The 18,492-nt window shown below is 34.9% G+C and overlaps 2 protein-coding genes and 1 long non-coding RNA gene across 6 annotated transcripts; 2 read left to right on the top strand and 1 right to left on the bottom strand.

Annotated features, from left to right (window-relative positions):
* Positions 1 to 3,358: 3,358 nt before the first annotated feature.
* On the bottom strand, positions 3,359 to 7,809 carry LOC117126660. The gene is made up of 2 exons (XR_004449359.1): positions 4,518 to 7,809; positions 3,359 to 4,442 (listed from the first exon to the last, which is right to left on the bottom strand). It is a non-coding gene; the product is annotated as an uncharacterized LOC117126660 (long non-coding RNA).
* Positions 7,810 to 8,431: 622 nt separating this feature from the next.
* LOC117126654 (kinesin-like protein KIN-7H) lies at positions 8,432 to 13,776 on the top strand. 3 transcript variants are annotated; one of them, XM_033275338.1, is made up of 15 exons: positions 8,432 to 8,682; positions 8,796 to 8,937; positions 9,297 to 9,524; positions 9,633 to 9,722; positions 9,803 to 9,903; positions 9,998 to 10,111; positions 10,186 to 10,267; positions 10,355 to 10,422; positions 10,515 to 10,580; positions 10,657 to 10,781; positions 10,879 to 11,218; positions 11,340 to 11,459; positions 11,539 to 12,801; positions 12,899 to 13,206; positions 13,312 to 13,776. In XM_033275338.1, the coding sequence occupies exons 3-15, from the start codon at positions 9,299 to 9,301 to the stop codon at positions 13,640 to 13,642; spliced, it is 3,234 nt and encodes a 1,077-aa protein (XP_033131229.1). In that variant the 5' UTR covers positions 8,432 to 8,682; positions 8,796 to 8,937; positions 9,297 to 9,298; the 3' UTR covers positions 13,643 to 13,776. The 3 variants fall into 3 exon arrangements, with proteins under 3 accessions (XP_033131229.1, XP_033131228.1, XP_033131230.1); XM_033275337.1 differs by having other exon boundaries at positions 8,473 to 8,682; positions 8,792 to 8,937; positions 13,312 to 13,642; XM_033275339.1 differs by lacking the exons at positions 8,432 to 8,682; positions 8,796 to 8,937 and having other exon boundaries at positions 9,298 to 9,524; positions 9,637 to 9,722; positions 13,312 to 13,642.
* A 782-nt stretch (positions 13,777 to 14,558) lies between these two features.
* On the top strand, positions 14,559 to 18,372 carry LOC103829613 (NAC domain-containing protein 105). Of its 2 annotated transcripts, XM_009105291.3 has the most exons (3): positions 14,559 to 16,818; positions 17,184 to 17,458; positions 17,708 to 18,372. In XM_009105291.3, exons 1-3 carry the CDS (start codon positions 16,647 to 16,649, stop codon positions 18,140 to 18,142), a joined length of 882 nt encoding a protein of 293 aa, XP_009103539.1. In that variant the 5' UTR covers positions 14,559 to 16,646; the 3' UTR covers positions 18,143 to 18,372. The 2 variants fall into 2 exon arrangements, with proteins under 2 accessions (XP_009103539.1, XP_033131237.1); XM_033275346.1 differs by lacking the exon at positions 14,559 to 16,818 and having other exon boundaries at positions 16,831 to 17,458; positions 17,705 to 18,369.
* Positions 18,373 to 18,492: the final 120 nt, after the last annotated feature.

Below are 18,492 nucleotides of genomic sequence, written 5' to 3'. Positions count from 1 at the left end.
TTTTATTTTTTAGTTTTTGGTTTTTGATTTTTAGTTTTTAAATTTTGGTTTTTAGTTTCTAGTTTTGATTTTGCAGTAGATTTTAGTTTTTGAAAAAACACGAATGGTGATTTTGGTTTCTGACTTTTGGTTTTTGTTTTTTATAAAATATTAAAATATTTATCTAAAATTTCTGATTTTTGTATAGTTTTAGGTTTTAGAAAACTTGAATGATTATTTTTGTTTGAGTTGAAATAAAAATTAGTAGTAGTAAAGTATACTTACTATGAACAACAAATAATACAAAATATTACCACTTAAAAATAAATTTATTTTATAAGAGAAAATAATGCGAGCTAGATATATGAACCACAATTCTGATAGGGGAATTGCCACTAACCACTTTCCAATACCACTTTTCAACTTTACACTTTTCAACTTTACCATTAAAATTTTAATAGACAAAGTACCATTATACCCTGAATAATTAAACCTAAATTACTCTCGTTCTCCTCAATTCCAAATCTGAGAGTTTCCAGATTGATTTCGAATTCGACGGTGATCAAATCCGACGATCCTGACGAGTTCTCCGGACGGCGCTGACGAATTCTCCGACGAAGCTGAAAAACTCTACAAGCTCAGGCGAACAAGACGATCTCTCACTTTCTCCTCGATTGAGAAATAATGACGGTGGCGACGAGCATTGATTCGCTTCTGGAGAAGCTCAAACAGGAGGAGCTTTACCTTCCACCAAGTAATTGAGAGTCCTTACATTCTCAGAGCTGCCAATTTCTTCTTCCAACTCGTGCTTCTCCTCCGTCTTCTTCATTTGCCTCTGTAAGTTCACCATTTACGCTTTTCATGTTTGTATGCGTGGAAACATGAGCTTTGCATTTCACTTGAGTGGCTAGGATCGGAAACCTAATAGGAAATGATTTGGGGGAAAAGAAGTATCAATTTATTGATTTGAGTTTAGTACTCGATGTACTGTATTGAGTTACGACGAAATCATTATCTTAGGGAAGATTACGATGTCATGTTCTCAGATTTCTATTCTTAGTAATCAATTACAGAACAATGGAATATCTTTAGTGCTTAGATGAAATGAAAGAAGTATATTGAGACTACTTCTACTTTTGGCCACATTCTCTGACAATTTTGTTGCTTTTTAATAGGAATTAAGTTTGGTTAGGTTGGCGTTGAATGCCCTGCAAGGTGTTCTTCTCTTATTAGCATACATAAGCTCTCTTATGGATTATGCTCTGAGCCAGCTGATAGGACAACCCACAAAAGTCTGAGCTTGTGGCATTGGTTATCAAGCACTGACGCCTTGGGACAGATTCTTTGAAACATAGGCTGTTTTGGTTCTTTGGTCTTTCTTCTCCATAACTTCGTAGACCCATTTCATGAACTTCAAGTTGGAAGTTGAGGGACATGGGGGAGCTGTAAAGTAGGTGAAAATGAAGAAGCCAATAACAAGAGCCACTATACTCTTGTTAATCAGGCTTTTGCTATTTCTGTGAGAAAGGTCCTAGAAGGCTATATATCTGGTCTGGATATATTATGTGCATCTGCAGAACTGAGACGTTCATCTAACATTGTGGTTTTGTAAACCCTTTATAAATTTTATAAACCATTATAAATTCAGAAACCTCAAGTATCTCTCAATACTCAATCATCTCAATACTCAATTATACTTTTTTATAAGGCCTTATAAAAGACTGTAAAAGAATGATGTTCCTTAATAAGCAAAGAAATAGTGAAAAGTTGGTTAATTTGGTGATTTATAAACTCTTATAAATAGATTTATAAACCTTGTAAATTAATTTATGAACACTTATAAATAAATGTAAAAACTCTTATAAATAGCTTATAAGTTCTTGTAAATAGTTTTATAAACCCTTTTAAATAGTTTTATAAATATTTATATATGTTTTAAAAACTTTATAGATGGTTGATACAAGGTTTTATAAGCTCTTATAAAATTTATAAGTGATTTTATAAAGGTAACCCCCTTGAGGTATTTATTACAATTTTTATATTTATAAGGTTTTATAAAAGAAACCGTAAAACAATATATATATATATATATATATATATATATATATATTTAGCCTTATATTTTTATGTTTTCATAGGGAAACACAATTTTTAAGAAGATTGGAGTTGCAGAAAGAGAGAGAAGACACGTGTTTTTGTATGTAATATATATGTTCTTGACACATATAAGAGAAACAAGACACATGTCTTTCTGTAATATATATGTGTAACACGTGTTCTTATAAGTGATTGTAAGCTGTAAATCATTTGTACTTTACATTTACTCTAGTTTCTTTTTTCAGAAAATTAGTAATGAGCATCTTCATGTATTTATATCACCGATTTTATTTTTTAAACTTATAATAGCTTTATGAATATTTTACTTCTAAATGTAAAGATTTATAAAATCTTATAAAAGATTTATAAACTCTTGAAAAAGATTTATAAACTCTTGAAAAAGATTTATAAAATCTTATAAATATTTATATATGTTTTAAAAACTTTATAGATGGTTGATACAAGGTTTTATAAGCTCTTATAAAATTTATAAGTGATTTTATAAAGGTAATCCGCTTGAGGTATTTATTACAATTTTTATATTTATAAGGCCTTATAAAAGAAACCGTAAAACAATATATATATTTAGCCTTATGTTTTTATGTTTTCAGAAGGAAACACAATTTTCAAGAAGATTGGAGTTGCAGAAAGAGAGATAAGACACGTGTTTTTATATGTAATATATATGTTTTTGACACATATAAGAGAAACAAGACACATGTCTTTCTGTAATATATATATGTATAACACGTGTTCTTATAAGTGATTGTAAGCTGTAAATCATTTGTACTTTACATTTACTCTAGTTTCGTTTTTCAGAAAATTAGTAACGAGCATCTTCATGTATTTATATCATCGATTTTACTTTTTAAACTTATAATAGCTTTATGAATATTTTACTTCTAAATGTAAAGATTTATAAAATCTTATAAATGATTTTTAAGACTTTATAAATGAAATTACCTTTCTAAATATTTATAAATGATTTTATAAAACCTTATAAATATTTGGTATATTCTTATAAGTGATTTTATAAAGGTTTATAAATCATTTATAGGAATATATATATAAACTATTGATAAAGGTTTATAAATGATTTCTGAATTTTCATAAATGATTTATAAATATTTATAAATTATTTATTATCTTTATAAAGTCTTATAAGGATTTTATTATGATGATATAATTTGATATGGTTTCTCTGCCTCTTCTTTATAAAACAATTATATCATTTCTCAGATTTTCTTAGCAAACAGAGGTACATCATTAACATCATCCACAATCAACTAAAGGATATATATATAGACTCGGTAAGATTCAATCATGATTCATGAGCAAATCTACACTCAAGAACAATTCAACATCCATAAATATTCTATAATTCACCACAAAATAGTTAAGTCAGAGAGAAAGAGAAGCATAAGATTCTCACTGCAGGAGGCAGGCCAAGCAGGACGATGGACGTAAAGCAAGCAAATCTTCTTGCTGGAGAAGTTTCTTGCTGCCCATAACACCGTCTTTTGCTCCTCTCCACGTCTTCCGCCGTAACCACGAAGATCGTCTGATCCACATCTAAAGCCGCCTCCGGAGACTTCCCCAACACTCCCCATTCTTCTTGGAGACACTCGCTCTTATTCTTAGCTATGAACTATACAGCAAACTCAATATCCCCACAAACCTCTGCTACATCATCTTGCTGTTTTCCACCACATGAGGAATATATATAAACTATTGATAAATATTTATAAATGATTTCTAAATCTTCATAAATCATTCATAAACATTTATTAATTATTTATAATCCTTATAAACGGATTTTATAAACTCTTATAAATGAATTATACTTTAATAATATATTTAAAAAACCTTATAGACTGATTTTATAAAGTCTTATTAATTGTTTTATAAACCATTATAAATAATCTTTTATTTACTATAAATAATTTACAAACATTTATATTAGAATTATAGACACTTATAATAGCTTTATGAATATTTTACTTCTAAATGTTTGTAAAGATTTATAAACTCTTGAAAAAGATTTATTAACTCTTATAAATTGTGTTATGAAGATTATTAAACTCTTATAATATTTTTACAAACCTTATATACAGATTCATAAACTTTTATAAATATATTTTTAAAACCTTAAAAATGATTTATAAGTTCTTATAAATAGTTTTATAAACCCTTATAAGAGCTTTCTAACATGCAAGATAATATAGATTAGCAAGAGCCCAAGCTGCAGCAAGACTACCTTCCTTTCCCTTGTATCAGAACTTTGCAATTGATCAACCTTCTCGGTGGGAAGATAAGGGACATTTTCATCCATCCTAGGACCAACAGAGCCTCTCCCACGTTTGTTCCTGTCATTTACAAAGAGACTCAGAAGATGAAGGAAGCTAAAGGTAACAGAAGCTATAGCAAATAGACATATATACCGTGATTGGAGAAAAGACTCAATTCTCATCATCTCCTAAACCTTCATCATCATCATCCAAGTACAATCTTTTGTCCAATGATGATTGATGAGTGATCTTTCTCTCCTCGTTAATGGAGCTACATTTCTTATCCAAACTCCTTTTCGAGAAACTACTACTCCACTTCATTTGGCTACTGCTGTTGCTGCTTTCCTCTCTTGATTTTATTTTGAGCCTTTCGTTTTCTTGCTCCTGAGTCTTCCACATCTCATTGGATTCTACCGCTCTGTTTGTTGTATTATGGTCAAGAAACAAGCAAGAGATTAGAGTAAATAATTAACATATTGAGCTACATTGAGTACTAGACAGACACGTAAGTCACAACTGTTAAGAAACGCAGAACCAAAAACAAAACTTTCAGATTCTGCCAACTTTCTTATTGTGAATCGACCATTCACCAACAATTAAAGCAAATGTGTGCTGGCAGGATTGTGGCTCTCATATAAGCTTGAACACAGCTTCTCAGGAACTGAACATATCAATTACATTACAAAATAACTCAGATTTACAAAGGGTTATAAAGGGTCTTAAGTTGTCAAAACTCAATGTTTTCACAATCAGAATTGTTTATCTTAGATCGACATGTACAGATTAGAAGTCTAAAGCAATCTTGTTTGATTTTCGACTATAGTAACCACAAAATCGAAATTTCGCAAAATTAATCGACACAAACAAAAAAAGGAGAAATTAGATGCATACCAGTTGGGAATCTTGTACAGAAGTAGGAGTCGACAAAGTGAACCGCAGAGTGAACCGCAGAGAACCGGTGGAATGAGAGAGAGATGGTGGATCTCCGGTGAATCGGAGGCAGAGAGGAAGAAAAAAGATCGCGAGAGAGAGAGAAAGAAAAGAGGATCGCGAGAGAGAGATAAGGTTAGGGCTAGTATGGTCTTTTGGTCATTAATGAAAAGTGTATTTGTGAAAATGTCTTCATACTAGTGGTATACTTGAAATGTGGTACCAAAGAAAGTGTAGAAGTAAAATTCCCCCATTCTGATATATATATATGACAACATAATTACTGCAGTTCAAAAATGAAAATACATAATTAAAAAGTTAAAAAAAATAGTTGTATTTTTAAAATATTTTATAAATCACATATTATTATAAATAAAAATATCAATAGCTAGTTTATTTAAATATACTAAATAAAATTTAAATGTACTTTTATAAGTTCAGGAAAGTACTGTATAAAATTATAAATATATTTTGAATTCGGAATTTAAAACTTTATTATCCTTCTGGTTTCTCAAAAATTGGATTAATGATTTTTTGGTCTGATATTAAAAAAAATTATTTTAGAAGTTTATTTCTTGTTTAAAAAAAATTAATACAAGAATATATATCACGAATTTTAATAAATAGTACCAATAGTAAGAAAATGAATCTTACTAAACCTTTTTTGATTACAGTAATTATCATTTTTTATTTTTTTCTTATATTAAAATATAAATAAAATAAAAGCAATTTAAAAAAAATTGGAAACCCACCGTAAGATAAGAAAAAAACTATGAAAACTTGGCTTTTGGTTTTTGTGTTAAGAAAACAGTTATTTGCAAAAACTAATTTTCCTACATTTTAGGGAATCTATTCTTTTAAAATTTTGATTGGTTGCTAAATGGTTTTTGGAAAAACAAAAACCAAAAACTAATCCAAAAACTACAAACAATCAACCTTTTAGTCAAATTCGTTTCGAGCGAAAGCAATAGATATGCAATGTACCAAACAAAATCAGTGCTGTGCGAAGATTTTTGGAGGCCTGAGACGAGTTAAAAATATATATTTTACATGATATTGTTAATAATAGTTTTATTTAAATTTGAATCATATAAACATTTGAAATATGTATATATATATATATATATATATAACACTGAGTTTTTTTTGAATTTATTACATCAACGTTTCTGATTCTTCTTCATAAAAATGTTATAAACTAAAAAAATTAAAATCATGATAAAAAATATGAATTTGTAAGTTAATAACAAAGATACAAATTTGGGATTGAAATGTTGGTATCCGTTAAAAAAACAAAAATCTTAGCATTTAAATTAAATATAATAAACTATATATTCGAAATTTCATATTTTTTTACCAAATTTCCATAAATATATAAAATAAAATTAACTCATAGTATATAAAAGAAGACAAATGTGGATTAAATATTTGCAATTTTTAGAAGTAGAATCTTTATTATTTTATTTAAAATATAGAGATATTGATAGTTATTTTAAACAGAAGTTAAATTCTGAATCAAATAAATATAAAAATGTTATTAAGAGAATATTTTAAGTACTATGTAAAAAATTTTTTTTGTAATTAGGGTCTCTGGAATTTTTACAAAATTAGGGGTCCTAGTTAAATGCCTTTTTGACCAAAAAAAAAAAGGTTAAATGCCTTTTTTTTTTAAAGGCTATAAGCACGACTCTGAACAAAATCACACCTTTACACGGATTACTCTTCAATTAAATTCAGATTCAAAGGGACTGAAAAATACGGACAGTAGGACTTGGAGAAGATGACAATCTTGTTGGACAATATGGCTGCACGAAAGCCAACATTGAATTCGCAGCTCCCGCAGATTTTGACAGATCGCTGAAGATGGCTGCGAAACTTGCCAACCATCCTCCTTTAGAATTAAGTCCGTTTCTAGGTAAGTGCAAGACGTGTTTTTGCACATGGTTTTTTTTTGCAAAATATTTCGTGTGTTGTTAGATGATTACAGCTCGCATGAAACCTCAAAAAGTAAAGAGACGGGCCTGTTTAGAATAAACAAAACAAAGAAAAACTTATTTTCTGAATTTGTTAATTGTTCTGGGCTTGTATTTTTAAACATGGTCTTCTGGGCTAAGCCCAGCCTATTTGTGACGTAAGGCCTAGATATAAGAAGCGTTGACTTGTCCGCATCATCATGTGATATCTCATAATTGTGAGTCGGTATGGTTTTTGTCCATTTCCACATCATGTGCATGTCCCCTTTCATTTATTTCATTTCTATATCACCTTTCAAATTAATATCTATAGCACGGAATTATTGAACCAAATATATAAAGTGCCCATCATACATTTACTATATCAGATATTAAATATTGTTTTTAATTAGCTATAGAAAACGATATATAATACTACAAAAAAACACTAGTCTCTTCAATACTTCAACTACCGACCACGCTATTAGTATTATACTAGTATTTATCTACGAACCAGCATGTGCTTCCTGTTAATCCCAAGTTTTGGTTGATAATAATAAGTCAACCGTACATGGATTTCAGCTTATGTTTCTGCATTTTTATTTCTACTATGTTTCAACAAGAGTGTGAGAAGTACGCATGCAGAAATAAATAAATAAAAGAAACGGCTAGTGGGTGATTATACTTTTTAATCTGTGATTATATCTTAATCTGCTTCACTGTGTAAATGTCAATCTGGAAAACAATCATGAAAAACTCATTATTTTTACATTATAAGGTATATAAATGGCAACGAACTTAGGGTGTAAGTAAGAAAAAATAAACACTGCACATGCATTGGCTTTTAGCGAAATACGTTATTTAAAGGTAGTCACTAAAATGGACAGCAGCGGGTCTGCAACTACCATGTGCTGTGTTTATTTTATTATTTATACATAAATTTATATGAATAACGATCGAAAACTCGTTAACGAAACTTAAAACAAGGTTAGGAAAAAGTGTTTGTTGGTAGAAAGCATGAAGCATTGCTTGCGGAATTAGCAATTAGCATTTACAAGTTTAATCAGCGATTGTGACTTAACATCGATAATTAGGTGAAGCGGAGATGAATAGAGTAACAAAACCATTTTTGTTAGTTTCGGAATAACAAAAGAAAGAATAAAAAAAAAACTGAGAGGGGTAAAAGGGTAATAAAGTGAAAAAAATGTTCTTAGTTTAGCGCGGCAGTTTGTAAAGTGAAAGGCTAATAATAAAAAGAGAGGAGGAGTTTGCCAGATTGCAGAAAAACGCCATTAACGATCACAGCTGTGCGAATCCGATTAATCCAGAGAGGGAGAGAGAGTCATAGAATATCTGGATCTTCTTCTTCTTCTTCATTCAGATTCTCTTCTCGGAGCTGCCTTTGGTTATCTTTATCTTCTCGGAGGGTAGACGAGGTAAGAAGAAGAAATTCATCTAATGCGTGTTACGTGTAGGAGGCATTGTTTTAATTTTCGACTCCATGTTTGCTGAATATTGTTTATTGGAATTTTATTTTGTTTGGAGGCAGGTGTATGTATGTGTAAGTAATTTGTGAAATTTAAAACAAAAGATTCGGGTCGTCCTCACTGCACATGGAGTTAGCGTTGAGGCAGGTCGAACATTCTACAGAAGCGGCTGTGTCATCATCATCTTAAGGCCTCCTTCCTTAGGTAAATTTGATTCCATTCATAAGCATCTCATTTTTGTTTCTTTTGTATTCAATAAAATATATACATCTTAGGGGGACCATTTATACAAACCTCCGCAAAACCTATCCTGGAATAGTTATAATATGAATCTTGTTTTTGTCTCTGTCTCCATAGTCCAGACTCAAGAATCTCCGTTTTCTGATCTTGCTCTGTAACATATTACTTTTAGTATCATTATTAGTTTGGTAGAGAAAGAGACACACATGGTTGTTACCGGCATGGAATTTGACCAGATGATTGATTGGACTCAATTATTGACTTATTATTACACTTTGCCTCCATTATATAATGTTTTCATTCTCATTTTTTCTACTCTGGAGGTATGATGATGACTACGGAAGCGGATCAGATGCAAGGACCAAGCGGCGGCGGCGGCGGCGGCTGTGAAGAAAAGATTTCTGTTTCTGTTCGTCTGCGACCTTTAAATGACAAGGAAATGTTGAGGAATAATTCCCCTGACTGGGAGTGCATCAACTCTACAACCATCATGTACAGGAGCCATCTCTCTATCTCTGACCGTTCCATGTATCCTTCTGCTTACTCTTTTGGTATTACATTCTTTTTTTATTTCCCTTCCTTTCTTCATCAATTCAAACCCTCTTCCTTCCTTCCTTCTTTCTCTCTTATTATTATTATTATTCTCTGCCTGCCTCTAGACAGAGTGTTCGGCCCTGAGTGTTGTACCAGGCAAGTCTATGACCAAGGGGCCAAGGAAGTAGCTTTCTCTGTTGTCAGTGGCGTTAATGGTTTGACATCTCTGCATTTCACTCTTCCTCACGTTTTCTTTTTTATTCTTCTCTTACTTTATATTTCACTTGGTTTTCAGCTAGCGTCTTTGCGTACGGGCAAACAAGCAGTGGAAAGACATACACCATGAGTGGAATTACTCACTGCACTTTGGTTGATATATATGACTACATTGACAAGGTAATTTAAGAGAACAAGCATCCTCATATCTCTTACCAGCCGATTCTATATTTGTTTCCGTGTGGTAGTTAATTTATCTGCTTACTGTAAGCAGCACAAGGAAAGAGAATTCATTCTAAAGTTCTCCGCCATGGAGATCTATAATGAGTCTGTGCGAGATCTCTTAAGTACAGATAGTAGTCCGCTCAGACTTCTAGATGATCCTGAGGTAAATATAATATTTTCATTCTTTTTTGTTTTGTTTGGTAATCTCTCATACGAAGTTCATTTTCCTTCTGACAGAAAGGGACAGTTGTTGAGAAACTCACAGAGGAAACTCTGCGAGACTGGAATCATTTCAAGGAGCTCCTTTCTGTTTGCGAAGGTAAAAGACAGTCTAAATCCGGTATATCTAAATTTTCTAATTAGTTATGTTTTGTAATAATTTTCATGGTCATTTAATCATTTTCAGCTCAGCGGCAAATTGGAGAGACAGCTCTGAATGAAGTTAGCTCCCGGTCTCATCAGATTTTGAGATTGGTTAGGCATCTCCTTGATTTATATTTTTATGGTTTAAACGCTGCATTTCTTTGTGAGCTTTATATCTTAGTTCTTCTACTACTTTCTTACAGACAGTTGAAAGCACGGCTCGTGAATTTTTCACTAACGATAAATTTAGTACACTAACAGCAACAGTGGTAAACTCTCCATCACATTGTCTGCTAAAAAAATGTTGTTGAAAAGGATCTATAGAGTAATTACTTGGTCCTGCAGAACTTTATTGATCTTGCTGGAAGTGAACGTGCATCTCAGTCATTATCAGCCGGCACAAGGTTGAAAGAAGGTTGTCATATAAACCGAAGTTTGTTAACGCTGGGAACTGTCATCCGTAAGCTAAGGTTGGCTTCTGAGCACACTTAGCTTCTTCCATAACGATTCTCTTTATTTTTTTTCTTTTTGCAATCACTAATTATTATATGGCTAATATTCATGCAGTAAAGGAAAAACTGGTCACATTCCATTCAGAGATTCAAAACTGACGCGCATACTTCAGTCTTCCTTGGGAGGAAATGCCAGAACCGCCATAATATGTACCATGAGTCCTGCAAGAATCCATGTTGAGCAATCAAGAAACACGCTTCTATTCGCGAGCTGTGCAAAGGAGGTGACAACGAATGCACAAGTCAATGTCGTCATGTCTGATAAGGCTTTAGTGAAACACTTGCAGAGGGAGTTGGCTAAACTGGAAAGTGAGTTGAGAAGCCCTGGTCAGCCTTCGGTTGCCTCTGACACAACAACTGCATTACTGACGGAGAAGGACCTCGAGGTTGAAAAGGTAACGAGACAAAGCTCCACCAATCACCCTATTACGATAATATTAATAGCTCATGTTCACATTCCAATCACTCTGTAGTTTTTCTGAAGATTTGAGTTGTGAACTGTTCCATTTATTGCAGCTCAAGAAAGAGGTATTCCAACTAGCACAAGAGCTAAAGCAAGCTCGTTGCGAGATTGAGGATCTTCGACGAATGGTTGGAGAAGGAAAACAAGGACCAAAAGAGACACTATCTACAGAGGTAAATGTATGTTTAATCTTTACTTAAATCCACTTTACTTTCCAACTTATTAAAATTTTGTTTCCTGTCTGCTGCACAGGTGGTGCTGGTGGAACATCAATACCCGAAGCTGAGGGTGCGCAGTACATGGGACTCTGAGAATACAACACCATTAAGCCCTATATCAGCTCACCGTTCCAGCTTGTCTCCACGATCATCTGAATACAGTTACGACGACAACGTCTTCCAGCTTTCAGATTTCAGGATAGATTCTGGGTCAAGTAGTCCATTTCATCAGCATGCCTTTGTAACTCCACACGGGGAAGAAACTAAAGACCAATCCCAAGTTCACACAGAAGAAACTGAAGCTCAACCTCATGTTCCGAGGAATGTCTCGTCAACATTAGTTATTTTTCCTTCTCCAGCTGAGGAGGAAGAGGTTGATGAAATGGGTAGAGAGACTGATGGAAATTCTGAGGATGACTGCAGGGAAGTTCGATGCATAGAAACAGATATTATGTCAGATGTCACTAGACATCCACAGGAAAATATTCCGCAGAGCAGTCCAGATAGATTTGACGTTGTTAATGCAGAAGAACCAGTATGTGTGACGGAGCCAAAGAGCCTACAACTATCCACTAAAGCTGAAGAAGAGGAAGAAGAGGAAGAAGAACCAGTATGTGTAACGGAGCCAAAGAACATACAACCACCAATTGAAGATGAAAAGGAAGTAGAAGAAGAAGAAAGAGTAAAGGAAGTGAGTAATTCCTCTACTCAACCAAAACAAGAAAGCGAACTCATCAAAACCCCTCCTCCATGCTGTGATTTCAAATCATCTCCTGATGAGTTTGTTACAAGCCTTAGTAGTAGCAACCCGACGCCTCCAGTATTCATCACTCCCTCTCCTGAAAAGCCATTCTCTTGGCTTACGGAGAGAGAATCACAACCGGTCAGAGGCATGAAACTGACTAGAAGCCGGAGCTGTAGAGCATGCGTGTTGTCGAGCGCTTCCCCATCTTGGTTTGAGAAAGATGCTGATGCTGACACACCGCCAAGTTGGTACGACAAAGGATTCGCCAAAGCAGCTGAGATGCGCGACATCAAGAATGAGAGGTTGCTGCAGGATGAGTTCAGCGGGAGGAGCATGCCAACAACTTGGATCGAGAGAAGCTTTAGCGACACTCAAACTGCGCATGCTACTGCTTCTTCACACAACGAAATGTCGTCATCACCAAATGAATCTCTGTCCCGCCCCTCTGATGTTTCTGCGTTTGAGCTTCAGACGAGTGGCAGCCCTTCTACAAGCCAGGAGAAAACTGAGGAGACTGCTGCTCAGAAAGACAAGCGAATCATTCATCGCTCGGTTAGTTTTTTTTTTTTTCTTTGCTTATATTTGGTTCCAACCAGAAAAAAAAAAAACAATAATGATTTTTTCGTTTTGCGTGTCGACGTGTTAACAGATGGAGGAAATAGAACAGAAGTTGTTCTTGGGGTTGAGTTCGACAAAGAGTTTCAAAGACGCTGCATTGGACCCAATACAAGACTACCTAGACACGCCTTTGAATTGGCCGGAAGAGTTCAAGAGGCTACAGCGGGAGATCATAGAGTTATGGCACACGTGTAACGTCTCCATGGCCCACAGAAGCTACTTCTTCCTATTGTTCAGAGGGGATCAGAAAGACTGCTTGTACTTGGAGGTCGAACTCCGTAGACTCAAGTACATCGCCCATAATAGCAAAGCCAGCGACGATCTGAGCCTAGTGTCCAGGTTTAAATTCCATTCCACATTTTATTTTTTATATATATCTCTTCTTTTTTTTTGGTTTAGTACTAATATATTTAATTATGTATTGTGTGGGAAACAAACAAGCAGCACGAAGGCGTTGACTAGAGAGAGGTTTAAGCTGAGCAAGTTGATGCAGAGGAAACTATCCAAGGAAGAGAGAGAGAACTTGTTCTTGAGATGGGGAGTTGCGCTGAACACAAGGCACCGGCGGGTCCAGCTGGCGCACAGACTCTGGTCTGATTACAAAGACATGGGTCATGTCCGAGAGAGTGCCTCCCTCGTTGGTAAGCTCCATGGATTCGTCGACATGAACTTGACTTCCTCCGACATGTTTGGCATCAACTTTGCTTTCAGACCACCTCGTCCCAAGAAATCTAGTCTTTGGAAACGCAGTGTTTTGTCCCTCTCCTTTTTGTAACTTTGGTAGTAGTAAGTAAAGCACACTATAAAGAAATGTTCGCTAATGAAATCACAATCTTCTTTTATATTGATCCTGTTGATTTAAGTTGTCTCTCTCCCATTAGTGAATTTGAAGGTAATGGCGTGTTTTCACGATCTCAATCTTCTAGTCAATCTCCGTGTCTATTTTGTATCTCCTACATCTGACTATGATAATCACAGTGGTTTTATGGCGTTGGGACTATTATCAGACTGATGCAATTTATGTTTTCCCTTGATGATCCTCAGAGCCAAAGTTGCAAGTAATCAACATTAAGTTTCTTCTTGTGCTAAATTTTGTTTGAAGCATTAACAATGAGTAACAATGAGCAAAGCTTTTCCTTCGAGAATTGCCGCTCGTGATGAAAATGGTTTTCTTTCCATGATTGATGTGGAATACGCTTGGTTACGTTCTAAATGCAGTAGATATGGTTAGGTTGAACACGAGATTAAACATTGTTTCCAAGATGTCAGTAAATCCCATGTAGTTACTATCAAAGCTATTGAGATGGACTCCATTGCTAGCCATGTGGTTGCAGCCACTTCGCCTATCATTTTCCCTAATTCTCTTCTACCCAGTATTATCACAAATGGGTCAAGCCCAACTTCTGCAAAGCCCAATACGGATTTAAACAAAACGCAGAGCTTTGCTCCTCAGTTAACGGTCTTCTTCCTGCACAAGACAAAACACAAGTGAGGATAAGACTAAAGCGATGAACGGAAAAGTAAAGCAAAGGGGAGAGGACAAGCCAGCTGGTCAAGCACAGGCTGTCACAACCCAAAACGGTTACGCGCTGCTACAGACACTCATGTTGGAACAAAAACTTTAAGAGAGTGAAATCATAATAAGAATTTCTATCTCAACACCAGTTTCAAACCTTTAGGTTACTTCCTTCTAACATTAGTTTTGTTGCAAAAAATGAATCAAACTCGAGACCTTTTGGGAAAAGAATTTTTACATAACAAACAACTAAACAGTGGAAGGAGAAACCCAAAGATTATGTTTGCATCAACATCACCATTTGATGGGTTAAAACAACATCGACTATACTCTAAAGGGGGAAAACATGTGACTAAAGTAATTAAAACCCAACAGAAATTTGGCTAAAAACGTAGTTACCGTAATCATATATAGAGTGTTAACCCGGACCAGTTCCTAATAAATATGTAGGCGTATATTTTCTTCAGGTATCATCATTCTCAGATATATCAGCGGCGCTTAAGTCAAAACACTAACACTAGAGGTTTCATCGATCAGGGTTAATTAGTATGAGTGTATAAGTGAATGATTTTCAATCATGTAATCCTTGATCATGGTTATATTGAAAAAAACTGATGAATAGGGAAATGGATATTAATTACTTCCTTTTACACCAGAGCATGATTAATAAATCACGTTTATTTGTCAAAGCGCTGGTTCACAACTTCAGATACAACTGATAAAGAGTAAGGTATGAATGTTTATCACGACGAAGAGCGTAATGTGGGGCCATTGTAGATTTATTGTATTTGTATGTTTATTTGCTACTCTCACAAGTCTCTCTCAACTCAAACAGTCAAACCCATCGCTTTGTTTTCCTTCTACGTAAAGAGCATAGCAGTTTACCCAATACGACTTAGCCACGTGTGTTCCACTTCACCTTCTCTTCTTCTTCCCCAGCATTCTTTCTTCGCATTTTTCTTCCACCAGCTGCGCTGACAATGACCAAACTACCCCTAGTAGAAGTTGACTCCTATAAGAATTAATTACATAAACCATGAAAGCCATGCGCAAACGGAAGGGCTCCACAATGTCCATTGTCAAATTCTATAAAAGCGAGTCTTTAGACCATTTACTACGTCGCTTGTAGCTAGTATATAAAATTATACATCCCTCATTAATTTAATGTTATTGTTTTACTTTATCCTCTTTATTATTGGCTTATACAACGATCCAACGACTTTCAAACACAAGGATTTCTTGTGCTTAATACGAGATCCATATGATGATATGAGCCTTGGATTCATCGCAAAACCCTAATTTTTAGTTCTACAATCACCTTTGGGTGGCCAACATACAAAAAAAAACTCACGCATATATATTCATTAAGCTATTTACTCGATCAGATCATCGGTTCACTGAGTCACTGAGTAGCTTTCTAGGTAAAATACACTACATATAGATGTGTTTGTAACTTTGTATATAATATGTAGGCGTCAGGCGTGAGATGGAATGTAAGTGAGAAACATGTAATTCCTTTGACGAACACAGAAATCAGAGTGCTGACACGAGAATTAACGACAAAGAGACAAGAAAGGTGTTACATCAGCTACACAAACGTCATGTTGTAACTGAAAATGTAACAATATGACATCGATCTTCAGTAATTCCAGTAGTTATTCTTTTCAATATTTGGAAAATAATATATATAAAGAGGAAGAATTGAAAATATAATTTAAAAATAGAGAATACAGGATTGAAGAAGAAGACATCATTTGGAGCATGAAGTAACACCAAGCAAAATGATGATATTTTCAGCTTCTCTCTCCCGTTTCCCTCAAAACGGAGCCACCCACCTTTTAAAAATAAAAATAATTCCCTTTCCAATATCCCCATTCTAAGTTCTAACATAATCATTACCTTGGTTTCATATATTAATTATTAGATTCACATATTTCAGTACCTATATATGTATATCCACAACGTAGATACAATTTTGTATATAAATACATGTGCATATGTATACGCGCACGCATAGAAGCAGTGATGGTGAGTGAGGCCAACGCGAAATGAGCATATGATTACACTCTGAAGTCCAAACCACACACGTCGACGTTCAAGTGGACGGTCCATATATCTCTCTTTTCTATACCTAATTAGCATCTTCTCGCTCTCTGTTTTTATTGATAGAGTCGGTTGGGGTTTCTTCTATGGTCGATCTTCTCTAGCTAGCTCGATCAAGAAGAAACCAGCAAAATATAAACACTTGAAGATTTTATCAAAGATGATGGGGCTGGTGGATCAAGAGTCGTCGATACCGCCTGGTTTTAGGTTTCATCCGACAGATGAAGAGCTTGTTGGATATTACCTCAAGAAGAAAGTCGCATCCCAAAGTATTGATCTCGATGTTATCCGAGAAATTGATCTCTACAAGATCGAACCATGGGATTTACAAGGTATATATATCTCTCTTATATGCTTCTGAATCGCAATATATACATATACATATACTCGTATATATAAATATATATTTGATGATGAATCGTTTATATAGAATATATTTTAAAACGTCCGGTCCCGTGTTTATATATATATGCAATTTATGAATCTGATATATCTATCTATATATAAGATTAGTGTACATCTCTAGACATGTCCAAGGAAAAATTAGGGTTTTCATAACTTATGAATAAACATACACAATTACACATCAAAGCAACCCATCATTCATGCGCGGTCAATGTCGATCCACATATAAGTTAATGCTAGAAGTAGTAATTTGAAATAGTTATATGATCTATGATACTGGATACACGTGTAGAGAGATGCAGGATAGGGTACGAGGAGCAAAAGGAGTGGTACTTTTTTAGCCACAAAGATAAGAAGTATCCGACTGGGACGAGGACTAACCGAGCCACCATGGCTGGTTTCTGGAAAGCCACAGGCCGGGACAAGGCCGTTTACCTCAACTCCAAACTAATTGGTATGAGAAAGACTCTCGTCTTTTACCGTGGTCGAGCTCCCAACGGCCAAAAATCCGACTGGATCATCCATGAATACTACAGCCTAGAATCCCACCAGAACGCTCCTCAACAGGTACATTTATACATTATGACGTATTCTTCAGTACTTTTTTCTCTTAATTAACTTTATAGAAGTTTCACCTTTTAGATCAATACTAGTTATAGTGGGCTCCCACTATATGCATACGTAGAAAAATAAAGTGTTTTTATTACACATATATAGGCTCTAGTGTTTTGCGTGTCTCTTTCTTGGTCTGAAAAGTACGTAAAAGAAACAAAATAGTGTCAGTTATTGATGATGTGAATCAAAATGGTGAAGCAGGAAGAAGGATGGGTAGTGTGTAGAGCATTTAAGAAACGAACGACCGTCCCGACAAAAAGAAGACAACTTTGGGATCCAAACTGTTTCATATACGACGACGCTACCCTCTTGGAACCTCTCGACAAGAACGTCCTCATCAAGCGCGCCAAACATAACACTGATGGTCTAGCGGTCACACCGTTTAAGCAAGAACTACCCTCTGAGGCCAACCAAATCGTCGATGATGGATTCTTTGGCTCTTACCTTAAATCCATGGGTGATGATGAATTATCTCAGCTTCCTCAGCTGGAGAGCCCCTCTCTTGCCTCAGAAAAGTTGCCGGAAACAACTAGCCGCACGGGGGAAGATGACCTTGGCGCTGAGAAGAGGATGACGGATTGGAGAGCGCTTGATAAGTTCGTGGCGTCTCAATTCTTGATGAGTGGCGAAGAATAAAATGTTTTTGGGAGGGGGTGATAGTATACCGTTCAATGCATGCATGCATAAGAAACGTTGTCGTTACGTGGAATTATATATGATCTTAATAAAAATCAACGAAAGGGAAGGATTTTGGATGGATAAGCAGAAGATGAGAGTGGAATAAGATTATATATAACGCTCTACACTTGCTGAGTTTTTCGTGTAATGTATAAGCAGTGGCTTAAAGAAAAATACGTTCTTTATTTCGGTGTGTGATTTGTTTTTTCATTTTTAGTAATTAAATAATTAGTAAGGTGGGCTAAAAGTGGGCCCATATAAAATGGGCTTTGTCTAGCGTGCGCGGTGAAGCATGGTTAGTTTAACTC

Source organism: Brassica rapa, chromosome A07 (genome assembly GCF_000309985.2).
Source record: "Brassica rapa cultivar Chiifu-401-42 chromosome A07, CAAS_Brap_v3.01, whole genome shotgun sequence".
Taxonomy (NCBI): Eukaryota; Viridiplantae; Streptophyta; class Magnoliopsida; order Brassicales; family Brassicaceae; genus Brassica; species Brassica rapa.
Note: the sequence above shows the minus strand (reverse complement) of the source record. Positions and strands in the feature narration are given on the sequence as shown.

What these genes read in the sequence shown, in the direction of transcription:
- LOC117126654 (XM_033275338.1), top strand. Translation starts at nt 9,299, where the DNA reads ATGATGATGACTACGGAAGCGGATCAGATGCAAGGACCAAGCGGCGGC. An exon ending in TGTTGTCAGTGGCGTTAATG is followed by an intron (nt 9,723 to 9,802) that starts GTTTGACATCTC and finishes CTTGGTTTTCAG; the next exon opens with CTAGCGTCTTTGCGTACGGG. An exon ending in AGCGAATCATTCATCGCTCG is followed by an intron (nt 12,802 to 12,898) that starts GTTAGTTTTTTT and finishes ACGTGTTAACAG; the next exon opens with ATGGAGGAAATAGAACAGAA.
- LOC103829613 (XM_009105291.3), top strand. Translation starts at nt 16,647, where the DNA reads ATGATGGGGCTGGTGGATCAAGAGTCGTCGATACCGCCTGGTTTTAGG. An exon ending in CGAACCATGGGATTTACAAG is followed by an intron (nt 16,819 to 17,183) that starts GTATATATATCT and finishes ATACACGTGTAG; the next exon opens with AGAGATGCAGGATAGGGTAC. An exon ending in ACCAGAACGCTCCTCAACAG is followed by an intron (nt 17,459 to 17,707) that starts GTACATTTATAC and finishes ATGGTGAAGCAG; the next exon opens with GAAGAAGGATGGGTAGTGTG.